The following is a 27,597-nucleotide window of genomic DNA, read 5'->3' as shown; positions in this document are numbered from 1 at the left end:
ACATGCCTCGGTGAGTCATAAACCGCCTGGGGCAGCACCTAGACCAACCAGGGCTCTACCCAGGAGTTGCAACTGCGCCCTTAGCTGACGCCTGCGCGGGACCTCGGAGTCGGAGGGTGCCCACGCCCGCTGGTTGCTCTTCAGAACCCCGCAGGAGCCCCGCCCACGGTCTGACCCCGCCCCCTTCCCTGGGCCCGCCTCTGGGGGCGGAGACGTCGCGAGCCAAGGCTCTGGTTGGGAGTTAAGTGCTGCGGCGCCGCGTATCTGCACATCCCGCGCTCCAGGTGGCGGCAGCGAAGCCCTGGAACTGAGCGCCCAGACCTCACCAGCGAGTCCGAGTCCCTCAGGGCAGGTGCGGCGCGGCGGCCGGGTCCTCGCGCTTGGAGGCCCGATGTGCCCTGGTGTCAGGACGCGTGGACCTGAGCTTGGGTGAAGCTCTGGGAAAGGGTAACACGGTGGCGACGAGATGCAAGCGGAGGAGCCCGGCGCCCCCAGCGCCCCCGGTGCCCAGGGAAGCCAGAGCGCACCCAGCCCCGAGCCGCGCCTGTCCAGCCAGCTGCTGCCTGAGCTGTACACCTTTGTGGCGCGAGTGCTGTTCTACCTGGCGCCGGTCTACCTTGCCGGCTACCTGGGGCTCAGCATAACCTGGCTGCTGCTCGGCGCTCTGCTGTGGATGTGGTGGCGCAGGAACCGTCGCGGGAAGCTCGGGCGTCTTGCGGCCGCATTCGAATTCCTAGACAACGAACGCCAGTTCATTAGCCGCGAACTGCGGGGCCAGCACCTGCCGGCCTGGGTGAGCAGGGTCGAGGGGGGCGGAGGTGGGATGGATGCCTTTGGAGGTTCGGAAGGAACCTACCGTCACCGGGGGAGCTGGGGGCGGCGCTCCACGATCCGAATACCTGGTGCCCCACCAAGCAGGGCGCACAGACCCCTCGCCGCGACGTCCCTCAGCCTCATACCCGCCTCTTGGTCTGGCAGCTCGGGGAGCGGGGAACTTAGGTTTCATTTAAGGGCCCAGAGCCTGGGAGAAAAGTTACGGGCGGGCCACACCCAGGGAAAAAAAAAGGGGGGGGGGCGTTTGGTACTTTGCAAAGTTTCTCGGGAGGGAAGCAAAAGGCATTTATTTCTTCCACTCACCTGTTGATTCAAAGAAAGAATGCAAGGCGCAAAACGGATCCGCCAATGCCGCAATGACAGAAACTTCAGCCTAGTTGCCTCCGCAGAGGTCCGGACAGAGGGAGGGGGCGGGCTAGAGATGGGATTGAAGGGTGGGCTGGGAGGCTGGATCACGAGCTTCTCTCCCTGCCTCCGCCTGGTGGGATGCTCAGACCTGCCCGGACACACACACATATTCACACTCCACAACTACACACCCCCCTCCTGGTGTGGAAGGGCCTGTATTAGGGTTTCTCAAACGCTTCTGGTCCTGAGAATCACCTGGCCCACTTAACAAAAACAAGTTCAGAGCCCCACCTGGCAACTCCCAGGTGGGGTTGAGGCACCTGGGTGAATCTTGGGATCCGGTGAGTCTGGGAAATACTGGAAGAAGGGTGTTTGGTCCAAGGCTTGGTCTGCGGCAAACCTACCCCTCTGGGTGTTTCTCTGATTCTTCCAGACACACTCAGGCCCACAGTGGGAGATGTCCAGAGGCCCCCAGGCCCCTCTTTTCCTCTGGCCTGAGGCCCGTATTCTAAAATTCAGTCAGGCCATGACAGTAGCCTCCAAAGTGCTTGTGAGAAGAACCAATTAGAAAGATCTGTTTTATGTTTATCTTTAAAACGAGAGAAATTAAGCCTGACTATATTCGTTTGCTAGGGTTGCTATAACAAAATACCACAAACACAAAAACACAAACCCAGTCACACAAACAATGGAAACTGGTCAAGACCAAATTGTCAGCAGGGTTTGCCTTTTCTGAGGCTTCTCTTTGGCTTGTAGATAGCTGTCTCCATCATGTCTTCGTATGGTCTTCCCTCTGTATATATTTGTATACAAATTTTCTCTTCGTTTTAAGTTTATTTTGAGAGAGACAGCGTGCATGTGCAAGCTAGCAGGGGAGGGGCAGAGAGAGAGGGAGAGAAAGAATCTTAAGTGCGTTCCAAGCTGTCAACACGAGCCTGATGGGGGCTCTAATTCACAAACCGTGAGATCATGACCTGAGCCGAAATCCAGAGTTTCAAGATTCAGACACTTACCCGACTGAGCCACACAGGTGTCCCCAAATTTCCTCTTCCTTTAAGGTCACCAATCACATTGGGTTAGGGTCCACCCTAATGGGACCTAATTTTAACTTAATCACCTATTTAAGGGCCCTCTTTCCAAAAACAGTCACATTCCGGGGTCCTGGTTAGGACTTCACCATGAGTTTGGGGAATATGGTTCAGTTCATAACACTGATATTTAATATATGGATTGACCATACAGTTTTGTAAATTGGTTTACATATATTGAGGGTGAGGGGGCCCAAACCTTCCGCTAAGTGTGCACAATAATCACAATGACAACTTTTCTATGGTAGCAGCCGTGGGAACAGTATTTGCAGCCTGTCTCCCAAACTTGATTATCCTGATTGTTCTTTGGGGGCTTGTGATCCTGAAAGATGTGGACCCAGAAAGCAGGCCTGGGCCTATCCATGCTCCTTGCTTATTGTCGAGGGAGTACTGGATGCCTGCTAGACTTTGTTGTGACCCCATGGTGGCATCAATCCATGAGGGGGAGCTTGTGAGTCCTCACCAGGAGACGGCCCTTTCTTTCTGCCCCTTCTTGTATTAGGGAGGCCTGTAGACACTTAGTTGTTTGCAAAAGGTAATGTTTCCAAAATTGAGGCAAGAATCAGATCCTGTGGGGGCATTGACATGCCCCAACCACCATCACCTGCCCCCCTGCACACGAACACCAGGAGCAACATGAAACTAGCCAACGGGGAGCTCAGCCTGATGGGTGAGACAACACAGGAAGCTACCTCATCTCATAAACCATACCCCAGGACTGACCCGGCTGGGTCTAGGGACACACAGAGGAAGGTGATGGTGTCTCTCCTTCCAAGAGGACAGTCTGGGGCAGGAAGTGGATGCATGTAGGTAATTGCCATAGAGGTCTCAGGGAAGCCAGAGATAGTCTGAACAGGGTCCAGTCAAGGGTTGAAAGCATGGAGCAAAGGACATCTGGCTTTGTTTCCATATCAAAATGTCCCCAGACCACAGCTTGTTGTTGCCTTGGCAGAGTCCTGGGAGGAGTCTGGCCTCAGCTTGCAGTCTTCAGACTCTCCTGGCTGGCTTGGCTGGCTAGTTTGGTGAGCCAGGATGTGGATTACATTTTGGACTGAGGCAGTGGTGCTGCAAAGGGGATTCCAGGCTGGGGGAGGCTCTCGAGCACAGCATGGAGGCACAGAATGGCCAGTATATGAGGGAGCACCATATGGTTTGGATTGGTTCAGCTGGAGTGTGTGGTAAGGGTTGATGGACAGGGGCCAAACTGAGGCGGGCTTGGTGGAAGTTGGGCCTGATTCTGAAGGCCACAAGGAGCCTCTGGAAGGCTTTGGAAAGATGCTGTAAAAAGCAGCATGGGGGGTGGGGAGTGAAGCTGGAGAAGAGAGACAAGATGAGAAATTGACTTAAGCCAAGATGGTGGTACTGAGGACTGAGGAGGAGTACAATAGATGTATAAGAGTGGGACTCTGGGTGCTTGGTGGCCTTAGATTAGTGTGAGGGAGGGATCCAGGAATCTTCCAAGGCGTTTTCTAATCTGGGGAGCTAGGCATCTAGAATGAGAAGCAGGTCTGGGGAGGTTGGTCGTCTGCGTGAACACCTGTGTAGAGCATGCAACTAGATTCAGGTGTGGGCTTTTTGCCCTGCCTCCTCGGGAAGGTTGCCAAACGGGGAGATGATGTGGAAAACCTGGAAGCTACTTGGTTGCATACTCTCTCCCTGTTGTGAGGAATGCATACTGTTGATGAAGACAGAGACATGGCTCTGGGTATGGTGGGGCAGCATGACCCTTGCCCACGATTTCACAGCACCAGTGTCTTTATCCTTATATATGGACCTTTCAGTGTGCCGTCCTCCCTGTTTTGAGAATTGACTTCTTGCACAGAAGTGGGGTCAATGGCTTATGACCTCCTTTGGTATCAAGAAATATTTTTACAAATTAACACATGGCAAACCAATAGTTGGGGAGAGTTGAAGAAAAGTTTGAGGGTCTTGAAGGGAGAGTGTGGGGAATCCAGCCCACAGGCTGCTTGAGAAAGAGCACCTTGTTCTAATTTGCACCAAGCCCCTGTGAGCGGATAGAGGAGGCCCAGGCCAGGCTGAGCTGGAGCCAGTCTCCCCTGCCGGACCACAGTGGGCATTTTTAGTTCTCAATGGAGCAATGTTCCCTGCCTGTGAGACTCCTCAACACACTGCTCCAAGCTGCTGCCCCCAGGGCATCATAAGAAAGGATCTTAGAGATTCATTTCCCAGCCTGAGCCTCAGTGTCCCCACCTATAAAAGGAGGTTGTTTCTGGTCAAGCTTCATTCACACAGCCCTGCCCTCCCTCTGGGTCCCTTCCAGGGAAGAGAGAGCTGGAATAAAGGATTCTTCTGCTTTGCGAGGGGTCACCAGTGAAGAAGCCGTGGGTCCTCTTGGCTTGTGAACGTGGCCTGGCCACTCGGAAAGAGCAGGCCGAGCTGTCCCCACTTCTCATCCTCTGAACAGAGGAATGGCTGCCCCTCACTGTTCATGTGCGAATGTTTTTTTATATATCTTGCACACAGTTTTTAGATATATTTTTCAAGGAATGAGGAGCATCTTCCATTAGCCCATCTTGCCAGGGCTGGGGACTGTGGACCGGGTAGTGACAAAAGTGGAGTCCTTGCCACTGCAGAGCTGGTGAAACCCCCAGTGGCTGCAGAGGGCAAAGCAAGCAAGGGGAACGGGTAGCACATGGCAGTGAGACTCCATCCCGGGCCCCTGGCTCTTTCTGGGACCTGCTCCTGTAGGTCCTTAAGTTCCAGTGACCGCGCTCCAGAAGTCATTTCCCTTCTGATCTTCATGCTCTGGGCTCCTCAAGATCCTTTGCAGGGTCCCTTCGATGCTCTGCTCCTCGAGGCCTGGGCCCCTGGTTGAAGCTTGGCCGGCTGCCCTCCTGACCTTGTGCACCAGATTTCTCCTTCAAGGCCCCGTGCCCTTTCAGGATATTCATCAAGCCCTTGACCTGTGCTCAGTAACCTGATAAACCTGACTGGTTTATCAGAGGTGTGTTTTGCCCTATCACAACTGTTCTCTGTGTGGTGTGCTGAGGGAACCTCAGTGAGAGCCTTGCCTGGCCCCAGGTTTGGGGGATGAAGGCCTGAGACTGAGTAGAGTGGGGGAAGAACTATCAGAAAGCCTGGCATTTTGTCTGTCTGGGTCTCCCGTCTAGCCGGACTTGCTCTCCGGCCAGCTGATAGCAATCAGTTGGCAGCTTTGTTAGAGACAATTAACCCTCAGTATCTGCTGGGATGGGGGTGGGGGTTGAGGTGATGTGGTGGCTGGTAGGGACCTGGAGTCTGATGCTCATTCACCAGGGGAACTCGAGAAGGTCCCCTGTCTTCCCTGGGTCCCTGGTTCCCCTCTGAAAATGATGAGACTCCAGGAGATGCCCTCTGGAGTCTTTTCAGCTGTAGGAGTCTGTCATCATGAATCAGTCCCAAGTTGGCTTTTCTGTAGTGCCACCCACCCACAGGACCGGGTTCTGCAGTCTTTCTTGCCTACCCATCATCTAACTGGGTGCGCCCTGGGGACATCAGGTGAGGCAAGCACCAGGGAAAACTGTTCACACAAAGCTGTGAGCATTCCAGGGCTCCCGGCAGTGTCTCCAGGATACTGCCCTCCAGGCCTTCCTGTGCATCATTCAGGTTGAAGACCAGGGTTGAGTGCTTTGCTTTCCTGGGGCTGAGTTTGACATTCCTTCTGTGGGTGGAACAGCAGTCTTCCAGAACCCAGGCGCTCTTGGTCTGTCCCATTCTGATACTTTTGTTAATTAGAGGAAGTAAATGCAATGACAGCTCTGAGCTGGGCTGGCCACTCAATTGAGCTCAATTCTTGGAGCCAGTGCTGTGGGATCTGCTTGGAGTTAGGGGACTTACTTGTGGGGTCCCTGCAGTCCCATGAGGTCATGCATATGGCTTGGAGTCAGGCTTGTCCTCAGGAAGGAAGAGGCACAGCATGATTTAGTCATCCCCCTGAGTCTCTGCCCCACATCTTAGTGATGCTTTATGAACTTAGCATGTCTCGGGCCATGGCTGGGCAATTAAAGAGACAGAACGTGGGCGTCTGCCCTCCAGGCCCAGCACAGGGATCTTAGGCATCCATGTGTTCATTCCTATACTCAGTCAGGAATCATCTATCGAGGGCTTGCAATGTGTCAGGCATGGTGCTGCAGGCTGACTAATGATATGAATGACACCTGGTCCCCGACCTCAAGGAACCCCTGGTCTAGACGGTGATTCAGACCCGCTAGAACAGGCTTTCCTGATACAGTGTGATCAGTCCTATGAGGTGGCCGCGCAAGGCTCTGAGAAAGCCTGGGGGAGGGTATCTAACCCAGGCTGGAAGTGGCCCACAAAGCAACACTTGGGTGATGCTGGCTGGGGAAAGGGATGGGGACTGTGGGTAGGTATGGTCACTTGAGCTCATAATCTCGTTCTGGGGTGAGAAGATTCTGGGACAGCAACTTGTGATACCCTAACTCACACGAGGCTTCCCGTTGCTTTATGTAGAAGGGGCTGAATTTTTCTGCGACAGAAGTGTCCACAGCAGTCTTGTCTCCCAGCTAAGTATCTGAGGACCTTAGTAATGGGAAGGTCACGTGGTAGACAAGGATCAGGGCCAAGAAGGGGACAGCCATTGCCCTGCTCCTCTGTCGTGGCCCCCCTGTCCAGCGGGCAGGAAGTGTGAAGAGCTGCTCACCAGCTTCCATGGGTCTCCTGGCCCTGGCCTGACAGCAGGCTGAGCTGGCACTTGAGTGGGAATGTTCCCAGTGACACTGGGGGGCCGCTGGAGGGTGTGGGCTGCAGCCTGAAGGTCACAACCCAGCCACACAGAGGAGATTCGGCCTTGCCTTCCCTTCCTCCTTCCTGACCCTCCTACCCCTCCCTTCAGTTATTTCCTGGGAGAGTTCCAGGGGTTTTTCATCTCAGGAAACCTAGAGCTTGTAGCCCCAAAGTGTTCACATGTGCCTGAGGAAAGTGATTTCCTTCTTCGTCCTTCTTCACTGCAAATAGTGAAGAGTTAAAAGGTGTTTTCTGTCCCAGTGGGGACTATTAAAGGGGAAGGGGAAAGCCCCATTCTCTTTACCCTGCCTTTCAAGCCAAGGGTATGAGAGGTGACCCCCTCAGGCCACACTGGGAGTCAGGGCCCAGCTCCTGCAAGCCCTTTCTCTCTAGGAGCTCAGGGTGGCCGCTCCTGGCCGTGAAACCCCATCGCAGGGTGCCAGGACCTCCAGACACTCCGAGGAAAGAGCCAGGAAAATACAGGATGTTTCAAGACCCCAGAATCACCCACTCCATTCCGTTGCCCATGTCATGTTTACTTTCTTAAGTAACTGGTTATAAAAAGTGATTAAAAATCTTTTTTTCTGGTTGTCAAGTGGAAGTATTCCCATCGTAGAATATTTGGAAATGGCCTAAAAGAATTAGAACCAACAGTCCCTCCACCCAGAGATAACATTATTCTATTTGTGTGTACTTCTTTTGTATAGAAAGTATACAAACATGGTTTCTTAAAAAACTTGCACCCTTTTTTTTCTTATTTTTTTTTTGTTCTTAACATTCTATAACATTCTTCAAAAACATGCTTAAGGATTATGATACCCTTAATGTGAATATACCCTACACTGCTTAAAAGATTGCTCTAACATTGATTGATTATCTCAGTTATTTCAGGTTTGTCCTACTCATGTGGCTAGCAGAGGTGGGGGTGTTTCCTGTGTCTGTCTGGAATTTCTCCCTCTGACCTGCCAGGGGCTCCCTTGTCCTTTCCTTCAAATCCAAGCTCAGGCTCCCCAATCTCAGACACTGCTCCTCAGGCCCCCGCAGCACCCGGAACCTGTGTCACCCCACTTCCTTCCTGGACTTGCACCTACCTATTTTTGCATCTGACTTTTCTTCCAGACTGAATGCTCTTCTGAGGCAAGGTGTGTTTCCTGCTCCGATCTGTACCTGCAGTTCCTCAGTTGGTGCCTAGTACATAGTGGGCTCGGTAAAAATCTGTTCCTCACATGCTGCATGAATCTTAGTCTCAAGTTTCACAAGTTCCTTGCTATAGATTCCTACATGTTAAACTGATAGGTCAAGGCTTGGGAACAACTTAAAGATTCTCATTCCCACTTCACTGTGGCCTTAACAGCATCGATACTACATTTTTTACTCTCTCTCTTTTTTTTTTTTGTAAGTTTATATATTGATGATGAGAGAGTTCATGCGCATGTACAAGTAAGGGAGGGGCAGAGAATCCTAAGCAGCCTCCACACTGTCAGCGCAGAGCCCATTGCAGGGCTAGAACTCACAAACGGTGAGATCATGACCTGAGCTGAAGTCGGGCCTTTGAGCCACCCGGGCGCTCCTTCATTTTTTGGTCTTTTAAGGTGTACGTCATTTTATTATGCATTGCAGATAATTGCATTTTTTTTCTTTTTTTTACAAATTGAAGGTTTGTGGCAACCCTGCATCGAGCAAGTCTATCAGTGCATTTACCCAACAGCACTTGCTGACTTTGTGTTTCTGTGTCAGTGTCACAGTTTGGTAATCCTTGCAGTGTTTCACACTTTGGCACCATTGTTATATTTGGTGATCTGTGATTAGTGATTATGACTTCCTGAAAGCTCAGATGATGGTTAGCATTTTTTAGCAATAAAATATTTTTAATTTGTTTTTAACATTTATTTATTTATTTATTTATTTATTTATTTATTTATTTATTTATTTATTTTGAGACAGAGACAGAGCATGAACAGGGGAGGGTCAGAGAGAGAGGGAGACACAGAATCTGAAACAGGCTCCAGGCTCTGAGCAGTCAGCACAGAGCCCGACGCGGGGCTCGAACTCACGGACCGCGAGATCAGGACCTGAGCCGAAGTCGGACGCTTAACTGACTGAGCCACCCAGGCGCCCCATAAAATATTTTTAAATTAATGTATGTACTTTTTTTAAAACATGCTATTGCACACTTACTAGACTACAGTATAGTGTAAACATAGCTTTCGTATAGGAAACGAAAAAATTCATTTGACTCATTTTATGGTAATATTCACTTCATTGCAATGGCCTAGAACTAAACCTGCAGTATCTCTGAGGCATTGCCTATACTAGTTTGATAAGCAAGAGGATATGTTTGTTAACCTTTGGGCACTGCCAAACCTAACTGTGTGACTGAACTGTCTGGAGACTTAGCATTACACTCAGGCCTCCTTGAAACAAAGACTCTCTAGAGCCCAGGTAGTCCCTCCATGCTCCAAGCCCTTACTCCTCAGCAAATGGTGACAGGTTCTTGGCACCAGTATTCTCATGGCCGGTGACTGCCTTTGGAGTTTTATCTGCTCAGCGTCCCCCCCCCCCCCCCCCCCCCCGCCACTGGGTCCAGCTGGCTTGGGCCAGTCTGCAGGCTGGGTGTGTTGTTAAATAGCCTATGGATTTTAGAGCAGCACTAAATGGAACTTCAAGTTGGCAAAATGTTTTTTCCTTTAAAGCACTTTTAGCAGGGTAATTTTAAGCAGAAGAGTGGACAGATTTAAAAGCAATTTTTAAGGTTAAATGTTTACCTCCCAAGAACAGAGAAAAGGGGACGAAGGCTGTTCTTCACCAGAAAACAAGTGAATGAAATGAGGGACCAGTTTCTGGTAGAGGAGGAACCACTGAATAGGCACCACAGAGAAGGAATCTATCTCGAAAGACAGGAGCGTGTGTCTCAGGTCTTTGAGATACAAAGAGGCACAGGAACATACTCTATCTCTGTATGTCTGTGTGTCTCTTTCTCTGTGTCTGTGTGTCTGCACACGGCTGCTCCCATGGGAAGAGCTACCATCCCTGTGACAGGGAGTGAGCCGGGTTCACCTGGTGACACGCAGGCCTTTTAAGTGAAGCCCTCCAATCTCCCTGCCTCCTGAGAGGGTCTGGTGGCCCAAAGCTGGTGTCCAGGCCTCCTAGTCCATCTGTGGGGCCTGCCTAGGCTCCACGCTGCTGGACACAGCCATCACTCTGGCTCCGTTTCCTCACTGCTGTGGAATCCTTTTTCCTCAAGGGTTTAAGAAGTAAAGCACGACCACCTAGAGATGAAGCATTGATGTGTGGCGCCTTTGTGGTGGCCTCTGCTAGCCTGGAATTCTGACTTGAGTTTGCTTTACAGTCTATCTCTTCTCTGAGCTCTCATTACTGCCATTGTCTAAAACGTTGCTGTCATTAAAATATGAGCCCACTGCCTGGGAAGCTTTGGCCCAAGCACACTAACAGCAGCAAGATGTAAGTTAGCACAGGGAGGCTCTCGGTGGGTGCCGAGGCCCCGTCTACTTAAGTTTCTCTGAGGGGCAAAAGCAGGCATCTAAGGTCTTGGTGACTTGACCACGGGCTTGGGCAACTTTAAGAGTTTCCAGGCCTTCTTTGGGTAAGTGCTCACACCTGTAATATAGCAGTCAGGATAGTCTCCATGTTCTAGGGGGATGAACCTTGCTACAGCTCTTTTTTTTTTTTTTTTTTAATGTTCATTTATTTTAGAGAGAGAGAGAGAGCACGTGAGTGGGGAGGGGACAGAGAGAGAGGGAGACACAGAATCCAAGCAGGCTCCAGGTTCCAAGCTGTCAGTATGGAGCCCAATATGGGGCTCAAACCCACTAACTGTGAGATCATGACCTGAGCCGAAGTCCGACGTTTAACCTACTGAGCCACCCAGACGCCCCACCTTGCTAGAGCTCTTAATTTGTCTCCATATAGAGTAGATTTGCGTTTATTGTCTCCTGATTGTAGACCTGGGCAGCATAGGCATCACAGCCTCACTTCCTTCAATGGGGAGAAACCTGAGGCTGCAGAAAGGGGGTCAGGACCAGACCCTGTTCCTCAGGGCCCCTGGTGGCACGTCCTACCTCTGCTGCTTGGCTGTAGAAAGCAGCTACCGGGTGGAAGTGGCTCACCTTTTTAGGGGCCTGAGCAGCGCCCAAAGCCAGGCAGACTCATCATACTGTGTTTTCATCTGCTAGCCCTTGCCTTCCCTTGCTCCTCGTGGCACAAAAGATACTCCCTTTGTAAAAGAATTGAGGTCCATAGGCTGCCGGTAAGAATTTGATGACAAAGTGACAGCTGTGACTTTGGAGTTTAAGAATTTGATGACAAAGTGACAGCTGTGACTTTGGAGCCCTTGTCAGGAGCCTCAGGGGGGCGGAGGAGTCACCTTCTCCCAGGGTCTGAGCGGGTCCCCTAGCCTAGGGAGGCCTGTCCACTCATTCTTCAACACGCCCCAGCACTGTGATCAGAATGACCTGGGAGCTTGTTAAAGATACAAGCTGTCGGGTCCCTGCCCCAAGTTTTCAGTTCCCAGAATCGAAATCTCTGAGGGACCTCACTAAGAATCCACGTCTTAACGAGGTCTCCGGGTGGTGGTTTTGTAAGGAAAAGTTTAAGACCGCTGCCCACACCCGCCTGAGTCTAGCCCTTTGCATTGCCAGGAGGCGTGGATGTCTCCCTGCTCTCTGGTCTCAGAGACTCCCAGCCTTGTGAGGTATTGGAACCAAAGTTCCGGTGACTTTAGGACTCAGTCTGAGAGTGGGCCACCAGTCGTCTTTTTCAGCTTTCCCTTCCTTTACCTCCTGAGGGAAAGACATGCACAGAGGCTCTGATTGGGTCCCTTTGCCCCGCCTCATTGTGGAGCGCCCTCATTGGACAGCTTCACACAGGTGCCTCACAGGCATTGGGCCCAGCCTATCTAGGGGCGCATCCCTCAGCCAATCAGCAGAGGCCGGGGAAACAACACTCAACTGTGGTCCTCCTTCAGCCTCAGGCGCTTTCACTGTGTTGTCTCTCTTCTCAGTGTTTCCTAAAGTGCAGAGCCGCAGGCACCTGGGGAGCCCGTAGAGAATTTGCTGGGCTTTGGGTCAGACAGAACTGGACGCATAGCCCAGGTGACATTGTTCTTGGCATGTACCTGAGGACAAAGACGTCAGTGTCTGCACCTTCAGGGTCTATACAACTGCCAACAACAGTAACAGCTTCTGGAGCATTTACTCTGAGCCAGGGAAGGTACCGAGCACTTGCATTGTCTCATTTACTCACTCAGGAGCTCTGTGAAATTGGTAGCATGGTACCCATCCTGCGGATGAGAAAACCAAGGCTTACAGAGGTGAAATTTTAAATGCACAAAGACTACTTTGACCCTAAGAAATGCACTTCAAATGCTGACACTTCAGGTGGAGAAGGCAGGAAGAAAAAAGGCTTGAAGGCTGGGCTCAAATTACATGCGGGTGAAATCCGAGTTCTGGTCACCTGGGTGATCTTGGCAGGTACCAACTAGTCTCTGAGCCTCTCCTCATCTGTAAAATGAGGATAATTGTAGCTTTGCTGTACACCTTATGGAGTATTAGGAGGATGAAATGAAAGTGTAGAATGTCCTTTGTAAGCTATAAAGCATGGCCTGCTAATGAAGACTCAGGTCCCATGAGGGCAACCCTCTGCTAAATTAGACTTTCTATAAAAGAGGAAAAGATAATACTATGTAAGGTTTTCTTAAGAGGAGTGAGAGGGGTGGGGTGGACAGGCAGGGACTTTGTGGTGAGACCGACCTGGATCTGTGATTCCGCTCTGGCACTCCGCAGCTGGTGCCTGTAAGTAACCTTTTTGAGCCTTAGTTTCCTTATCTGTAAAATGGAGCTAAAAAGGGACTAAGGTGAGTTTTAAATGACATGAGATCACATGAACTCAAAAAGTTTGAAAATAAGGTGGAAAAAAAATACAACTGGGCAACTTTGAAACAAAAGTAAGCTAGAGTAGCAATTTTCATATCAGATAAAGTAGAATGTAACTCAGATATATCCTAAAGACAAGGATGTTCTGTCATTATAAAAGGAATAGTAATTTTGAAAGATAACAGTCATGGACATATGTATATGCTGCATAATATAAACTTGAAGTAAAAAACCCAACAACTGACAGAACTGCACAGGGAAGAAGATAAAGCAACAGTTGGACTTGGAAACTCTAATACATTCCTCTCTGAAAATGAGAAGTAGGCAAGGAGGAAACAAGGATAAAGAATTTATGAAGGGCACGATATTTTTTTTTTTTTTTTACAAAGGACATGATTAATAACTTGATCATACATGGAACAGCCCTAGCAATTAATCATGCACTAGGCCGCAAAGGAATTATCAATATATTCCAGTGGACTGCCATCCTACAGACTGTGCAGGCCATAAAGAAATGGAATCAGAAAGCAATAAGCAGTGTTAGAAACTTCACATGCCTAAATATTTAAAAATAGTACTTATTGTAAAAAATTATTGTTTAAAACGTCATCATGGAAACGACAAAAAAATGGGAGGTAAATAATGAAAACACTATGCCAAAAATCATAGGGAATTTAAACTTTGAATTTATCACAAACCAAAAACTGAAAATAAATTCAACTCCAAGAACATAAAAGAGCAACAGGTTTAGATCAAAGAAATAGGTAAGGAAATAAAAAACAACGATGAAAGTGAACAAAAATGTTAATATAATGGTAAAGGGGAAAGAAAACTATTAACAACAACTAAAGCTAGTTCTCTGAGAAGATCAATACAATGGGCAAAACCTTTGTCAAGCTAGACCTATTAAAAAATAGAAAAAGATGAAAATAAAATATGGGATAAATGCAGAAATAACTATAGATAAAGCAGATTAAAAGTAATAAAATATTATAAGCCTGGGTGGCTTAGTCCGTTGAGCTTCGGTCTTCAGCTCAGATCATGATTTCACATTTCCTGAGTTCGAGCCCTGCATCAGGCTCCCTTCTGTCAGCGCAGAGCCCATTTAGAATCCTTTGTCCCCTCTCTCTCTCTCTGCACTTCCTCCACTTGCACTCCTCTCTTTCAAAAATAAACATTTTAAAAATAATAAAATATTATAAGCAAATATATATCAATACCTTTGAAAGCCTATATAAACTATATTTCTAGAAAAATATAAATGCTGAAATTGCCACAATAAGAGATAAGTAGACCTTGAATACACCATTAACCACTAAAAAGAGGAATGGTAATTTCCTACCCCAAAAAGCCTCAGGCCAAGATGGCTTTATAGCTAAGATGCATTAAACTTCATTGACCAGATAATTCCTTTTTTTGTTTTTAATGTTTATTTTTGAGAGAGAGAGAGAGACAGAGCATGAGCGGGGGAGGGGAAGACAGAGAAGGAGACACAGAATCTGAAGCAGGCTGAGCTGTCAGCAGAGAGCCTGACGCGGGGCTCAAACTCACAGACCAGGAGAACATGACCTGAGCTGAAATTGGACGCTTAACCGACTGAGCCACCCAGGCACCCATTTTTTTTTCTTTTTTCTTTTAAATGAGATAATTCCTATTATTTACAGGTTGTTTCAGAAAATAGGAAGATATGGAAAGGCTGTCCCACTAGTTTTATAATTTATTGTAAGATCTTTGTACCAAAACTGGGTGTGAATTGCACAAGAATGAAAATTGTAGGTATCACTTTGAATCCTAAGTGTATAAAACCTAAATGAGATATCAGGCTACCTAAATGTATTACTTCAAATGGGGCGTTTCCTGAGTACTAGAGATGGCTTTGTTTTATAAAGAAACATCAGTTAAGTTCACCACATTAATGGACAAAGGAAAAAATTACACGATTGTCTCAATATCTATTGTGTTGAATATAGTTCGATACCCATTTATAATGAAAGTCCTTGCAAATTAAGTTATTGAGAAGAGCTTCCTCAACCTGATAGGGGCTGTCCTCTAAAACTCTACAGCAAAAATCACACTTCATGGAAAAACTTCCATTTGAGGCCAGGAACAAGGTAGAGCTGTTCACAATCACTGCTACTGGGCGTGACCAAAAGACAAACTAAGAGAAGGTAAGAAAAAATTGTTACTGGAGTTTATTCATGTGTATAAATAATCTGTGCGAATTCATGAACAGTTAGAACTAGCAACAAATTTCAACAAAGTTGCACAGAAAATGAAATACCATTTTTAATAACTGCAAAACCCACGAAGTAATCTAACAAAAATATATGGGATTTTTATAGGAAAAGGTTTATGATCTCAAATGTGAATGCAACCTAATGTGATTCATAAAGGGAAATATTCTGCTCATGGCTACAAAACTTAATATTGTAAAGCTGTCATTTCTCCTACAAATTTATAAGTTCTGGAATATAACCATCAAAATCCAGGAGGATATTTTGGAGGGAAGATTGGCAAGATTCCAAAATTCATATGGAAGTATAAATAACTCCTATTAGCTAAATCAGTTTGAAAAATAAAAGCTAACAGAGGGAATCACCCAACCCCGGTCATGTTGCAAAGCTAGAGTGATTAGCACAGTGTGAGACTGGCAAGGAACAGGCAATCAGACCACAGAGTTCAATGCCAAGTTCAGAAACACACCAGAGTACACAGCAGAAGCTGACATATGAGGGAAGTCACTTCACAAGTCAGGAGGAAAGATAGACTTTTTTTTTGGTATGTGATACTAGAAAATTGCTGCCTTAGAGTATGGAAAGAAATGAAAGTAGAGGCCTATCTCATCCGCTATAAAAAATTTCAGACAGATTGAAGACCTAAGTGGAAAAGCTAAAATATAAAGCCAATAGATGCAATAACATGCAATAACTTTGAGAATTTGGAGTAGGGGAAAAAAAAGGCCAACTATAATGGAAATATGACTAATTTGTCTCCATCAAACTGAGGGAACATTGGGTCTGAGTAATTGCTTCCTAAATGTCCATCACTCTGATGTCATCCTCTGGTCCAGGACTTACTCTAGGGCCATCACAGAGAAGGTGGCCTGGCTCTTGAATCAGCTCACTGGCGAGTCACGATAGGTGCCAAGATTTAGGCCGAGGGAGAGCCAGCAGGGTGCCTAAGGCAGAGTAGAGACTTGATGGTCTCTTCCTTTCCTGGCCTGAATTGCTACTCTTGTCAGGGCATTCAGACTCACTTTCTAGGGGAATCTCTTAGCAGGGAGCCTCAACACAAGTGCAGCTGGCCAAGAGACCATGAAAACAGTGTGGGCCCTGGACATCCCGCTATTGTCTGCATTGTCAGGGTGAGTGTGGGCCCCTCTAAAGGAAGGGGCGGGCTGGTCATTGATGCCAATCCTGATGGAACTCCAGAATCCTGCCAGGAGCTTGTTAAAAATAAATTGCCAGGCCCCACCCTGAAACACTGTGAGTCAGTAGGTGTGAGGCAGCTCAGGAATCTTCGTTCAGCCGGCTCCCAAGTGTGACCAGGGTTAGACCTGCCAAGCTGGATCACTTTTCCAGGGTGCAGGTTATCAGAACCCAGTTCCCAGGGTACAGAACCTCCTCTGGGTCCTCCCCTGGAGAGTCAGGGGGTCGGTGGAAGGGGTGTGCACATAAGATGTGCCCCGGGGTAGGTTGGGAGTGCAGGGGGCAGGATGGACGGAGGAGAGGGAAGGGTCCAGCCAGCAGGCTTGAGCAGCAGAGGGACAAAGGTGCCAGTGAAAGCCCAGCTGTAACCCGCTTTTCTCCTTTGTGGGGGTCCCACTCCCCACACCTTGATATTGATCTTGTACTTGGAATGATCTGTTTATTGTCTGCTTCCTTTGCCAGCCTAGGAGCTATTTGAGGGCAAGAAACTTGCATACATTTATGCATTCATTCATTCCACAAATATTTATTAAGATATTCATGTGTCAGGGACAGGCACTAATAGGGAACACGGCCAAGTCGGCCCACGAGAGCTTCCAGTCTAGTAAGGAGGCAGGCAGACAAGCAGGTCTATTAAGGTGTGTTAAGTGTCTCAAAGGAGAACCAGCAGACACATAATAGGGACACCTGTCTCTGACTTGAGAGATCAGGAAAGGCTGCCTGGAAGAAATAAAGTCAAAGATAGTAATGAGTGGAGTAACCAAAGAGCAGTGGGGATGTCTGTTTCAGCCCCACGTGCAGGAGCTTTTTCTTTAGTGTGCTTTAGTGGGCAGTGTGATAGGGAGCAATGAAAGGGTCTCACCCTCCATTTGCCTGCTACCAGCTTAGGACCTGACCCAGGGCAGCAGCAGGGAATGGGTGGTGAGTAGGCTGCTTCTCCCCAGCTGAAATGAATGGGCTGACCCTAATTCCTGCCTACCTCCCTCAAGATTCCTTTCCCACCATTCCCTTCTGTTCCTGTGGACTGAGTCAGCCTCCCCCTGCCCTCTCCCTGGGAACCAGGCTGTGATTTTCCTTTAGCACCTGAGACTATTAGATGCTTCTCCAAGTTAATACGGATCACTGCCCAGGGCTGGGGGAACTGGGGCTGGGAGAATGGCTCAATGTTCCAGGAGTCTCAGAAGCGCCGGGCTTCTTTGACTTCTCAAGGTTGTTAAAAACTCCTTAAGAGGACTGAATTGCTTATCACTCCTTTGGGAATGGCTCTCCTCTTGGGCAAGTGGTCTAGGCCGGGGTCTACATTTAGGCCTTCAGGGAATCCCCAGAGCCAGCCCAGGGCCTGGTGTGCACTAGGAGTGTGAACTGCATGGACACATCTCCTTTCCTGACCTTGGGAGTTCCAATGCCCACCATGAATCTGATCCTGAGTTGGCCTTGTGCTCAGAGGACTTTGGTGACAGTGATGGTAGCCACTGCTACCATTTACTGATCCCTATTTTGTGCCAGGTACCACTACAGTCTTACCCCTTTGTCCCTGAAAACCTTGGGGGTTGGGGCGGGGGTCTATGAGAAGCTCAGACACTGGCAGAGACTGAGACTCTTGCAAGGAAGGGCTTAAACACCCTCAGGTGATGCAAAGGTTAGCCAGTAGGATTGTTGCTTCACCTGCCCCCCGCCCCCCCCACCCCCCAAGCTCCCTCCCTGACCCAAGGAAGTGGCAGGACTCACCCGGTAGGCACAGTGGCTAGGGGCTGTGACCTGAAGGAAGCTCCCCTATGTGACCACAGATCTGGCCTGCTGGGGAGGGGCTCCTGGGAGCTGAGGGGGACACTTCCATTCTCCAGTTGCCTATGAAAATGGCTTTCAAACGGGCAGTTGTTACCTTAGGAATCAATACAATCCTACATACACTAGGTGGAAAAAAGCAGACTACCAAAACACACGGTGACTTCAATTTCTGTGGGAACTACATAGCCTTGTTTCCGCAATAGGCTGAACCTGTTAACGGTGGTTGTCCCTTGGCATTCTGTGATAAAATATTCTTCCTTTTGCTTAGCTGTATTTTCTAGTTTTTCTCCAGAGTCCATGATTACTTGTGGCATTAAAAGGAATAAGGAGGAGGGAAAGGCAAGGAACGAAGTCGGGTGGTACCCTGGGCCAGCCTGGGTGGGGACTGTGTGTATCCACCGGGAAGGAAGGTCTTATTTGTGTAAGCAAGCGACGGGGTTCCAGTCCCGCCCTTCCAGCCTGTGGGCTGCAGGGCGCAGTTGGGGGGCGGGGGGCAGGAGAGAGGAGCAGTCTCTACAGAACCGCACACCTATGTGCAGGGCTTCCGAGCCCAGTAGTGTCAGTGTTGACCGTGCATTGGTACGGTCTGGTTGCCTGCCGCACCAGACGGTGCGCTCCGGGGCAGGGCTGGCTGAGTCTCTGGCCAAGTGGGTGCTGGACGGGGAGGAAGAGCAGAGGTGCGTGTGGGGTGGGAGCGGGGACTTGCCCGGCTGCTGCGCTTCTGGGTTTTCAGGGATGGGCAGGTGTTCAGTCTAACTTACCTTTGGGGTTTCTGTTCCCTAGATCCACTTCCCAGATGTGGAGCGGGTCGAGTGGGCCAATAAGGTAAGGCCGGGGTGGGTCCGGCAGGGCTGGCTTCCTTCTAGGCCTCATCCTCCTGGCCCTAGGCTGAGGGACCCCGGGGACGGGGCGTCGGCGATGCCACGCACAGGGACAGGGGCCTCCTGGCAGTAACTGCCGGCTGCCTTCTGCCGGTTTCTTCCCCTTCCCACCCTCCCGGATCTTCTCATTACCAATGATTCTATTTAAAACAAAACAGAAGAAAACAAAATTTATTTTAGTGTGAAACTAATGCATGGCCACAGCTGAAATGTTAGAAAACACAGAGAAGTATAGAGAAAAATGCAGCACCCCCAGTGGCCCATGAGGCCAAGATCAGTGCTTGCTAGGGAGGAAGGCCATGGCCACACTTTACCTGGTCTCCAGCCCAGATCTGTCAGCACTGACTCTGCAACCCTGGGCAGGCCGCCTCACCTCTCAGAGCTGGTTCCCCCTATCTGTGCAACAGGAATAATTACGGTCCCTGCCTTGTGAGGCTGTGAGGGTTAATGAGGTAATGAGTGCCCCACAGTGCCTGGGACGTCATGAACACTGTCATCACTGGTGTGACGACTATTAGATCATTCAGGGAACTCCCAGCAGGCTCTGCTCCCAGATGCCTCAGGGGGGCCCCCAGGCTCCAACTCTGGGTCTAGCCCTTTCTTACAGATGAGGAAACAGAGTCTGGCCCCTATCTGGACAGCCCACATCTGTCCCCTAAATGTGACAGCTCGTGGATCCTCCCACCCACTCAAGTATTCTGACTCAGGACTTTTTCTAATATGAACCTTGCCTCTGTTCTGGTTAGAACAGCCACAGCAGGAATGACTTAAGTTAGGTCTAAGAAAAGACTTCCTGATGGTTTTTGAGCAAAAGTTGATAGTTCTGTGTTACCAAAGATGTCAATGCCGTGTGGATCAAAAACCGTTTCCAGCAGGGGTGCCTGGGTGGCTCAGTCAGTTAAGTGTCCAACTTTGGCTCAGGTCATGATCTCATGGTTTGTGGGTTCGAGCCCTGCGTCGGGTTCTGTACTGACAGCTCAGAGCCTAGAGCCTGCCTCAGAGTCTGTGTCTCCCTCTCTCTCTCTGCCCCTCCCCTGCTTGCTCACGCGCTCTCTCTTTCAAAAATAAATAAACATTTGGGGCGCCTGGGTGGCTCAGTCGGTTAAGCAGCCGACTTCGGCTCAGGTCATGATCTCGCGGTCTGTGGGTTCGAGCCCCGCGTCGGGCTCTGTGCTGACAGCTCAGAGCCTGGAGCCTGTTTCGGATTCTGTGTCTCCCTCTCTCTGACCTTCCCCCGTTCATGCTCTGTCTCTCTCTGTCTCAAAAATAAACGTTAAAAACATTAAAATAAATAAATAAACAAATAAATAAATAAATAAACATTTAAAAAAAAGAAAAAAAGAACACTGCTCCCAGCCTATGGGTAGAAGTTGGACGAAGTAGGTTGCTGCTTTCAGAGGAGTGACCAGATTTCTGTGGATTAATGCTGGGCCCAGGGCCCCTGGGACAGACCTTGTTCTGTGCCCACAAAGGGGAGTCCCTCCTGCCTGTGTCCCCTAGTTCATGGGTGCCCTCGTGTGTTACATCTTGCTTTCTTACACTGACACACAGAGTCCCACACAAGGTGTTGGGGACGTATGACTGTAGGATGAGGCTCCCACCCTCAGTTCAGGACACGGGTGGGGAGACAACTGTGTAGACAAACCACACACTGGGGCACCCAGTGTGTCCCATGGAGCTTCATGCTCAGGATGCACTCAGTAGACGACAAAGCAGTGAGGCAGGAAGACGGAACCAGCCCTAACGGGGCCCCTGAGAGAGATGGAGGCAGTGGTGCCCTGAAACCTCTCAGCCTCGGGCTCCTCCAATGCTGGGTCTGGGGAACAGGAACTGCATCTTTAAACTATGACCACTCTCTGCTGCCCTCCCTCTCCCCTGTCCCATGCTTACTTTCCAGACCCACACCATGAGTCATTCTGCAGAGATCAGCCCAAGGCAGCCTTTTTTTGATTGTTAGAAAAAATTAAATCCACAGGAAGCAATTTAACTTTCTCTTCTGTGATTCTTTTTCCTTAAGCCTCTGGCACCTGCTCCTTCCTGGTTATATCACAATGTTGATTCTGATAGCTTACATTTTAGCAGTGAACCAAAAGTTTCATAATACTAAGTTGAGTGACCATTTCGTGGTGTTCTGCAAAACAGCACCAAGTCTTGGGGTCCCACTGCCTGGGCCAGAGTGAGAACAACTGTTGTAGTTATGCCATGTTTGATGGATAGATGGATAGACAGTTGCGTGGATGGGTGGGCAGACAGGCCTGTGGGTGCTGCAGTGTAAGGGCCATGGGACCCCCCGCCCCCGGGGCCAGGTTGTTCTGGGTAGCCCTGGGTCTTGGGTGGGGGAAACAGACCTGACCCCCAAGAGCCTCTTCCTGTGGTCACAGATCATCTCTCAGATCTGGCCCTACCTGAGTATGATCATGGAGAACAAGTTCCGGGAGAAACTCGAGCCCAAGATCCGGGAGAAGAGCATCCACCTGAAGACCTTCACCTTCACCAAGCTCTACTTTGGACAAAAGGTGGGTGACAAGAGGTGGGTGATGTCTCAGGAGGGGCAGCCTGTATCTGCTCTGCAGCCTTTTCTCTGTCCCAAACCCTGCCCCAGGTCATTCGCTCCTGACTGAGAACATCCCAGGGGACCTTGCTGGGGGCCTGGCCGCCACCTGCCCTTCTCAGCCTCTCAGCCTCGGTATAGACCCCTCACCCCTGAGTCCCGGCCCCACAGTCTCTGCAGGGTCTAAGGAAGCCTGGCTCGGAGAGAACAAAAAGGAAAGATGGGAAATAAGTCCACCTTTCTTCAGCCAAATTTTGGAAACATGCCAGGCAGTGGCAGTCGGCCAGATACAAAGATGTACAAGTCATGATTGCTAAGGCATCAGCTTGGGAGAGCACACCTTCACGGAGAGAGGCAGTGCCTCAACACAGTGGATAGTTCTCTACCAAATGATTGGTTCTCACAAGCAGCGTCACAAACCCAACCCTAGTTCTGTGAAGATAATAGGTGACCCAGGATAGGTGAGGTTTGCATCTGACATACCCAACATCAGGTCCTTATTCTTGACAGCTTCCTAGTCCACCCTTGTGCCCCGTTCCTGCTGCCCTAAAGTGCCCCACTGCTGTGAGTCTTATTTTTGCTGTTTGAAAATTCATCCCAGGAGCCCCTGGCGGGCTGGCTCTGTCGCTGGAGCACATGACTCTTGATCTTGGGGTCATGGGTTTGAGGTCCATGTTGGGTGTAGAGTTGACTTAAAAAAAAAAAAAAGAAAAGCATCCTCCAGGCAGAGAACTGCTGTGATGTCCATCACTGGGGAAATCAGAGGCCCCAGCATGTGGTCTGCTGTGGGGCAGGCAGGTGCCAGAGTGCAGGCCAGCCTGCTGAGGGCCGTCTGCCTGCCCCAGGGCGTGTCCCAACTCTGCCCCGCTAGCTGCCTGAGCCCTGGAGATTCTGGTTTATGCCACTCGGACTCAGCCAGGACTGGCTTGTCCCAGCATCTGTTGGTTCATTTGTCCATTCCCTGGTTCGTTCATGTAGACTTTATGGAACATGGCTGTGAGTGAGACACCATAGACAGAAATGGGCGTGGCTATGCGCCTGCCTTCACAAAGGTCACTGTCCTGTGTGAGGCGGACGTATAAACTGGTGGACCTCAACAGGGCCATGTACGCACAATGGTAGAGGAATGCGTGAATTCAGGAGTGGAGGGGAATGGGGTAGTCAGGGAAGGCTGCCGGGAGTGGGTGATGTCTGAGTTGGCATTTGAAGGATTCAGCAGGCTAAGAGCTAAGGAGCCGGCAGACTGCTGTGTTTACCACACAGCCCGATGCCTGTGGGATGTGATGCTGCTGGGAAGTCGTCCCTTGTCACAACAGAAGCAGGCCTAGAGGCCCCAGGCTGTGGGAAGTCCGTTACAGTGCCCCGCCCTGCTCCCCAGTCTTCCACTGGCTTTTCTGGGTCTTTAATACGAAGGCCCTGGAGACCAGGGTGGACGTGGCCTGAAGCTTCGACAGGAAAGAAAAAGAACATGGGGCGCCCAGATGGCTCAGTCGGTTAAGCGTCCGACTTTTGATTTCAGCTCAGGTCACAATCTCAGGGTCATGAGATGGAGCCCTGTGTCCGGCTCCATGATGGGCGTGGAGCCTGCTTAAGATTCACTCTCTCCCTCTGCTGCTCACATGCGTGCTCTCGCTCTCTCTCAAAAAAAAAATAAATAAATAAATAAATAAAAATATAAAATCAGGGCAAAAATAAATGTTAAATAAATATGAGAAAGAATGGCAAAAATAAACCACAGCAAACTATATATTTAAAAAAGCTGACCTACCACACATATCACAAACTGTGGAAAGACTACATAATAATTTTAATTAAACCACTCGAGATGTCCCTATTAATACTTTTTCCCCTGCATTTTTGGTTCCATACTCTTGGATAGGCTTTTCATGTGACAGTGCATTTGTAAATGGCACTTTCTAAGGGGAGAACAGAAAGATAATGGAATATTCTCTAGTGTGGTTGACCGAATTTTTTTCTCCAACATTTCATTGTGAAAAATCTCCAGCATACAGAAGACGTGAGAGTATTATGCCACGAGACATCTGAATCAAACAACTGCTAACCTGTTGCTGTATTTTGCTTTAGCACATATCCATGCATCTATTTTTCCTCATCATCTTTAAAAAACTTTTTTTTAACATTTATTTATTTTTGAGAGTGAGAGAGACAGAGTGTGAGCGGGGGAGGGGCAGAGAGGGAGAGGGAGACACAGAATCCGAAGCAGGCTCTGGGCTCCGAGCTGTCAGCACAGAACCCGACGCGGGGCTCGAACCTACAAAGCACGGGATCATGACCTGAGCCGAAGTCGGACGCTTAACCAACTGAGCCACCCCAGTGCCCCACCTCATCATCTTTTTTTTTAAATGCATTTCAAACTAGATTGCAAACATTAGTGAACTTCAACCCTCACTACTTCAGCATGACTATAACTCAAATTCAAATGATACTTACTTTTTATTCTTCGTAAATAATAATCAGACCCCCATTCCAATGCCCAGTAGCCTCCTAACAGAAGGCAAAGAGACCTGGGGTAGGAGGCATTACTTAGCAGCTCAGCCCTCAGCCCCAGAGGCTGGGGGACCATGACCCTGGGTCATGGAGGGCTGGGTCAAGGGCAGGGCACTTTAATTTTTAGGGTCAGATCCCACAGCCAGGGATCCTGCCCTCTTCCCTTGCCCTTGGGTGGCCGACTCCTACTCATAGGCCAGAACTGTTTAAATGCCTCCTCCTCCAGGAAGCCTTCGCTAACTTCTGCCCACACCAGGGGAGGTTGCTCCTGAAATCTCCAGATCCCCATGTGACAGCAAGGGGCTGAATCTCATCACACCCTCCCCCACCACTGTCTCCTCTGCTGGGCTTCCAACCCATGAGGGCAGGCTCAGCCCATCTTGCTCCTGGCCTTCTCCCCAGTCCAGTGCCTGGCACAGAGCAGGTACTCCGTAAATACCTGCACTAAGAGAGAGAAGAAAGGGTGTGCGTTCTAGGGAGGGAAGTATCACGGTGCCCAGGACAGATGCAGCAGCGTGAATTTCTGTTTGTGCCTCATCCCGGGAATGCAGAGGCCACCTTGGTTGTTGGGGACAAAGCCCGGTGCTGGGCGAGGGGCCAGCAGCCATCCCTTGCTGCCAGATCCCTGCTGACCTAGCCCTCTGGCCTCTCTTCCAGTGCCCCAGGGTCAACGGCGTCAAGGCACACACTAACAAGCGCAACCGAAGGCAGGTGGTCCTGGACCTGCAGATATGGTGAGCCCTCTTGCCTTTGTGGGCCGGGTGGAGGGCACAGGGGAACCCTGTGTGAGAACAGTCAGTTTGAGGACGGAGTAGCGTACTTACACTCGAATTTGGGGTGTGAAAGCGCCTCACAAAAGACATACCCACACCACCTTGGGCTGGAGCAGGGCCGACTATCAGGAGTAATGGATGGTCCCAGGGAAGCCACAGCTGTTTGACCCTCAGCCCAGGCCCAGCTCCTCCCATAAGACTAGGCACCAAGCATGCTCTGGGTGCCAAGGCCCAGACAGCAGAACTTTCTTGGAAGTCAGGGCTAGTCACCTGGAGGGTCAGACAAGCTGCCTTAAAGAGCATGTAGAAAGAGGGAGCAAGTATGGCAAGAAGATATGGGGACTTGTGGTAAAGCCCAGGGAGCTCTGAGCACAGGCTGTGAGAAATCTGTGGGAGAACTGGAGTCGTGGCACCTCAGGAAAACAAGGATGCAAAGACACATGAGTGACTAGTTCAGTGGGTTGGGCAAAGGAGCCTCTTTGGAATGATGTTTGTAGCAGGCTTGAGTCTGAGAGAAGGGACATTCAATCCAGGAAGTCTTCCTGGAGGTGGTGAGATCTGAACTGTGCTTTAAAGGACCAAGGATCAACTCCTAAAGTTCCAGGTTGTTGCCATTCCTCTCCAGTGCCTCATTTCCTGTCCTTAGCCCAGAGGCTGGCACCGAGAGCATATTGGGAAGACAAGAGTCAACTCTGGGAACACCCATCCCCATTTAAGGGCTGGTCTCAAGTGTGTTGGGATGATGTTGGCTGTTGGTCACTCTTGGCTCCAAAGCTCTGCCACAGGATCCTTGCATGAATAGTTGAGGCACATCAGGGTCCTCTGGCACTCAGTTAGCTTCTCAGTCCGCTCAGACAAGTCCCCCCCGCCCAACCCCTGCTCTTCAGAGGGTACTCAGCATTTCTGTGATACCCAGCTTCTCTGCCTGTCCTGCAGATATTTAAAGCCTCCCCACTCTCTATCCCCTTAGAGGACCCTTTGACAGAGTCCTATGATCCTTACCCTCCAAGGCGCCCATCTGGGCTCCCTGTGCCCATTACTTGGTAAGTGCTGCCAGCTAGACTCAGGTTCCTGTGTCCTTGGGGAAGAGACCTGAACAGGGATGGGGCAGGCACACAGCAGTAGCGGAGGACTGGGTAGTATGTTCATCGAGAGCCCCCCCTTCACATCTTCAGGGTGTCACAGGGCAAAGTGGTGACCACAGTCACCGCCCTTGTGGGCGGAGGTAGGGATATTCATGAGGCACCTGGGTGAAAGGACCGGTGCAGCTGCCTCCCAGGGTCTGGGCTCACGTCGGTATTTTTGCAGAGCTGAGAAAGGCTAAGGCTTTTAGGGAGGCCATATCCAGGTGACACGGGGCTCAGGCTTGGTGGCTGGCCGCCTGGACTTGGGCTGTGTGGTGCTGGGCAAGCTTCCTGATCTCTCTGAGTGGTGTACCTGCCCTTCGTCCCTCCCCACTTTCAGCTACATCGGGGACTGTGAGATCAGTGCAGAGCTGCAGAAGATACAGGCTGGCGTGAATGGGATCCAGGTACGTGGAGCCTGGTGGGACTGCCCACCCCCCATTCCTGCCCCTGGGGTGGGAGGCTGGGCAGGGGGAAGTGGGCTCATGCTGGAGCAGGCTGCAGAAAAGGTACAGACACCAAACACAGGCTGACGATGACCAAGGGACTCCAGGCCTGAGGTCGCCTGACCGTGAAGAGGTGACTAGGCCTTATTAACCTGCTGCTTGGCCCCATGGCCCCACACCTGCCTCTGTACAGTCCCCCCAGGGCAATATCAGCTGCCCAGGGAAGGGAAAGGTTCTGTTCATGGAGTGATGCAGAACCAGTGCTTAGAAATGAGGCGGTTGGAGGAGGAGGTGGAGATCTCTTGTGGTAGAGGAGTAATACGGGAGCTGGGTCCCCGCTGGCTGGGCTGGCCTGAAACGTGAGCAAGAGGTAAAGTAAATTGCCCTCTGCACCCGTGGAAGGCAGTGGTGGCTAGCTCGGGGCCCCTGGTAGCTGGCAGAGGCGTGACAGCTGTGTGCAGATTTCTGTTTCCTAAGTGTGGTCCCTATTGGAACAGCAGGTGGCCCTGATGTTTGGGGGTGGCCTCGGCAGAGCACAGCAGGTGCAGGGGGGAGTGGGGCTGAGGTCCCACACTGGCCCCCTGTGCCCACCCAGTTGCAGGGCACGCTGCGGATCATCCTGGAGCCCCTCCTGGTGGACAAGCCCTTCGTGGGAGCCGTGACGGTGTTCTTCCTTCAGAAGCCAGTAAGTCCCAGGGAAAGACGCAGGCCTGCGGTTCCCTGTGAGAAAGCACTCGCCTGCTAGGCCCCAGGAGCCAGTCTGAGTCCCAGAATGGAACTGCCGAAGGCCGGCGAGACTGGCTGCTCCAACTGCTCGTCTCATGTCATCTAAGGCAGCCTGAGGTGCTCGGCTCTGCTCTCCCTGACACCAGGAAACATTCGGGAGAGTGGCTTGCCGAGGTCACACAGGGGGACCGAGGTGGAGACGGTGTAACCCAGACCTCTCAGTCCAGGCCGGCCTGTGGCTGTGTGCCCTGCTCTCCCGTGTGGTCCTGGCAGGAGAGCAGCGGGCCTCGCGGCCCCAGCCACCCAAGCCGAGGCCTAAGCAAGACTGAGAGGTGCCCTCACCTGCCTGACGCCTCCGCAGAGGTCCCACCACCACCAGCAGGCTGGGTTCCCCGGGCTGGCAGGTGTGAGGCGCTTGGCAGAGGGACCCAGCCCTGGGCTTCCAGCTTCATCCAGCCTAACAGCCTC

The 27,597-nt window shown here is 50.4% G+C and overlaps 1 protein-coding gene across 4 annotated transcripts in view; it reads left to right on the top strand.

Moving 5' to 3' along the window:
- The first annotated feature begins 259 nt into the window (after positions 1-259).
- Positions 260-27,597, top strand: part of ESYT3 (extended synaptotagmin 3) — a 49,602-nt gene continuing 22,264 nt past the window's right edge. For 3 of the 4 annotated variants that reach the window (XM_019437676.2, XM_019437670.2, XM_019437693.2), the window contains exons 1-6: positions 260-793; positions 18,904-18,945; positions 21,383-21,517; positions 24,718-24,794; positions 26,298-26,364; positions 26,999-27,088. In XM_019437676.2, coding sequence (XP_019293221.2) covers positions 467-793; positions 18,904-18,945; positions 21,383-21,517; positions 24,718-24,794; positions 26,298-26,364; positions 26,999-27,088 — 738 coding nt within the window. In that variant the 5' untranslated portion in view covers positions 260-466. Of the gene's footprint in view, positions 794-14,926; positions 15,073-18,903; positions 18,946-21,382; positions 21,518-24,717; positions 24,795-26,297; positions 26,365-26,998; positions 27,089-27,597 lie in introns of those variants that run through there. The other variant, XM_019437702.2, reaches the window with a different exon arrangement.

The sequence above is a fragment of the Panthera pardus genome, unplaced genomic scaffold (genome assembly GCF_024362965.1).
Source record: "Panthera pardus isolate Hobbes unplaced genomic scaffold, ASM2436296v1 HiC_scaffold_16, whole genome shotgun sequence".
In the NCBI taxonomy this organism is placed as follows: Eukaryota; Metazoa; Chordata; class Mammalia; order Carnivora; family Felidae; genus Panthera; species Panthera pardus.
The sequence above is the reverse complement of the archived record's forward strand: the minus strand, read 5'-3'. Positions and strand labels throughout refer to the sequence as shown.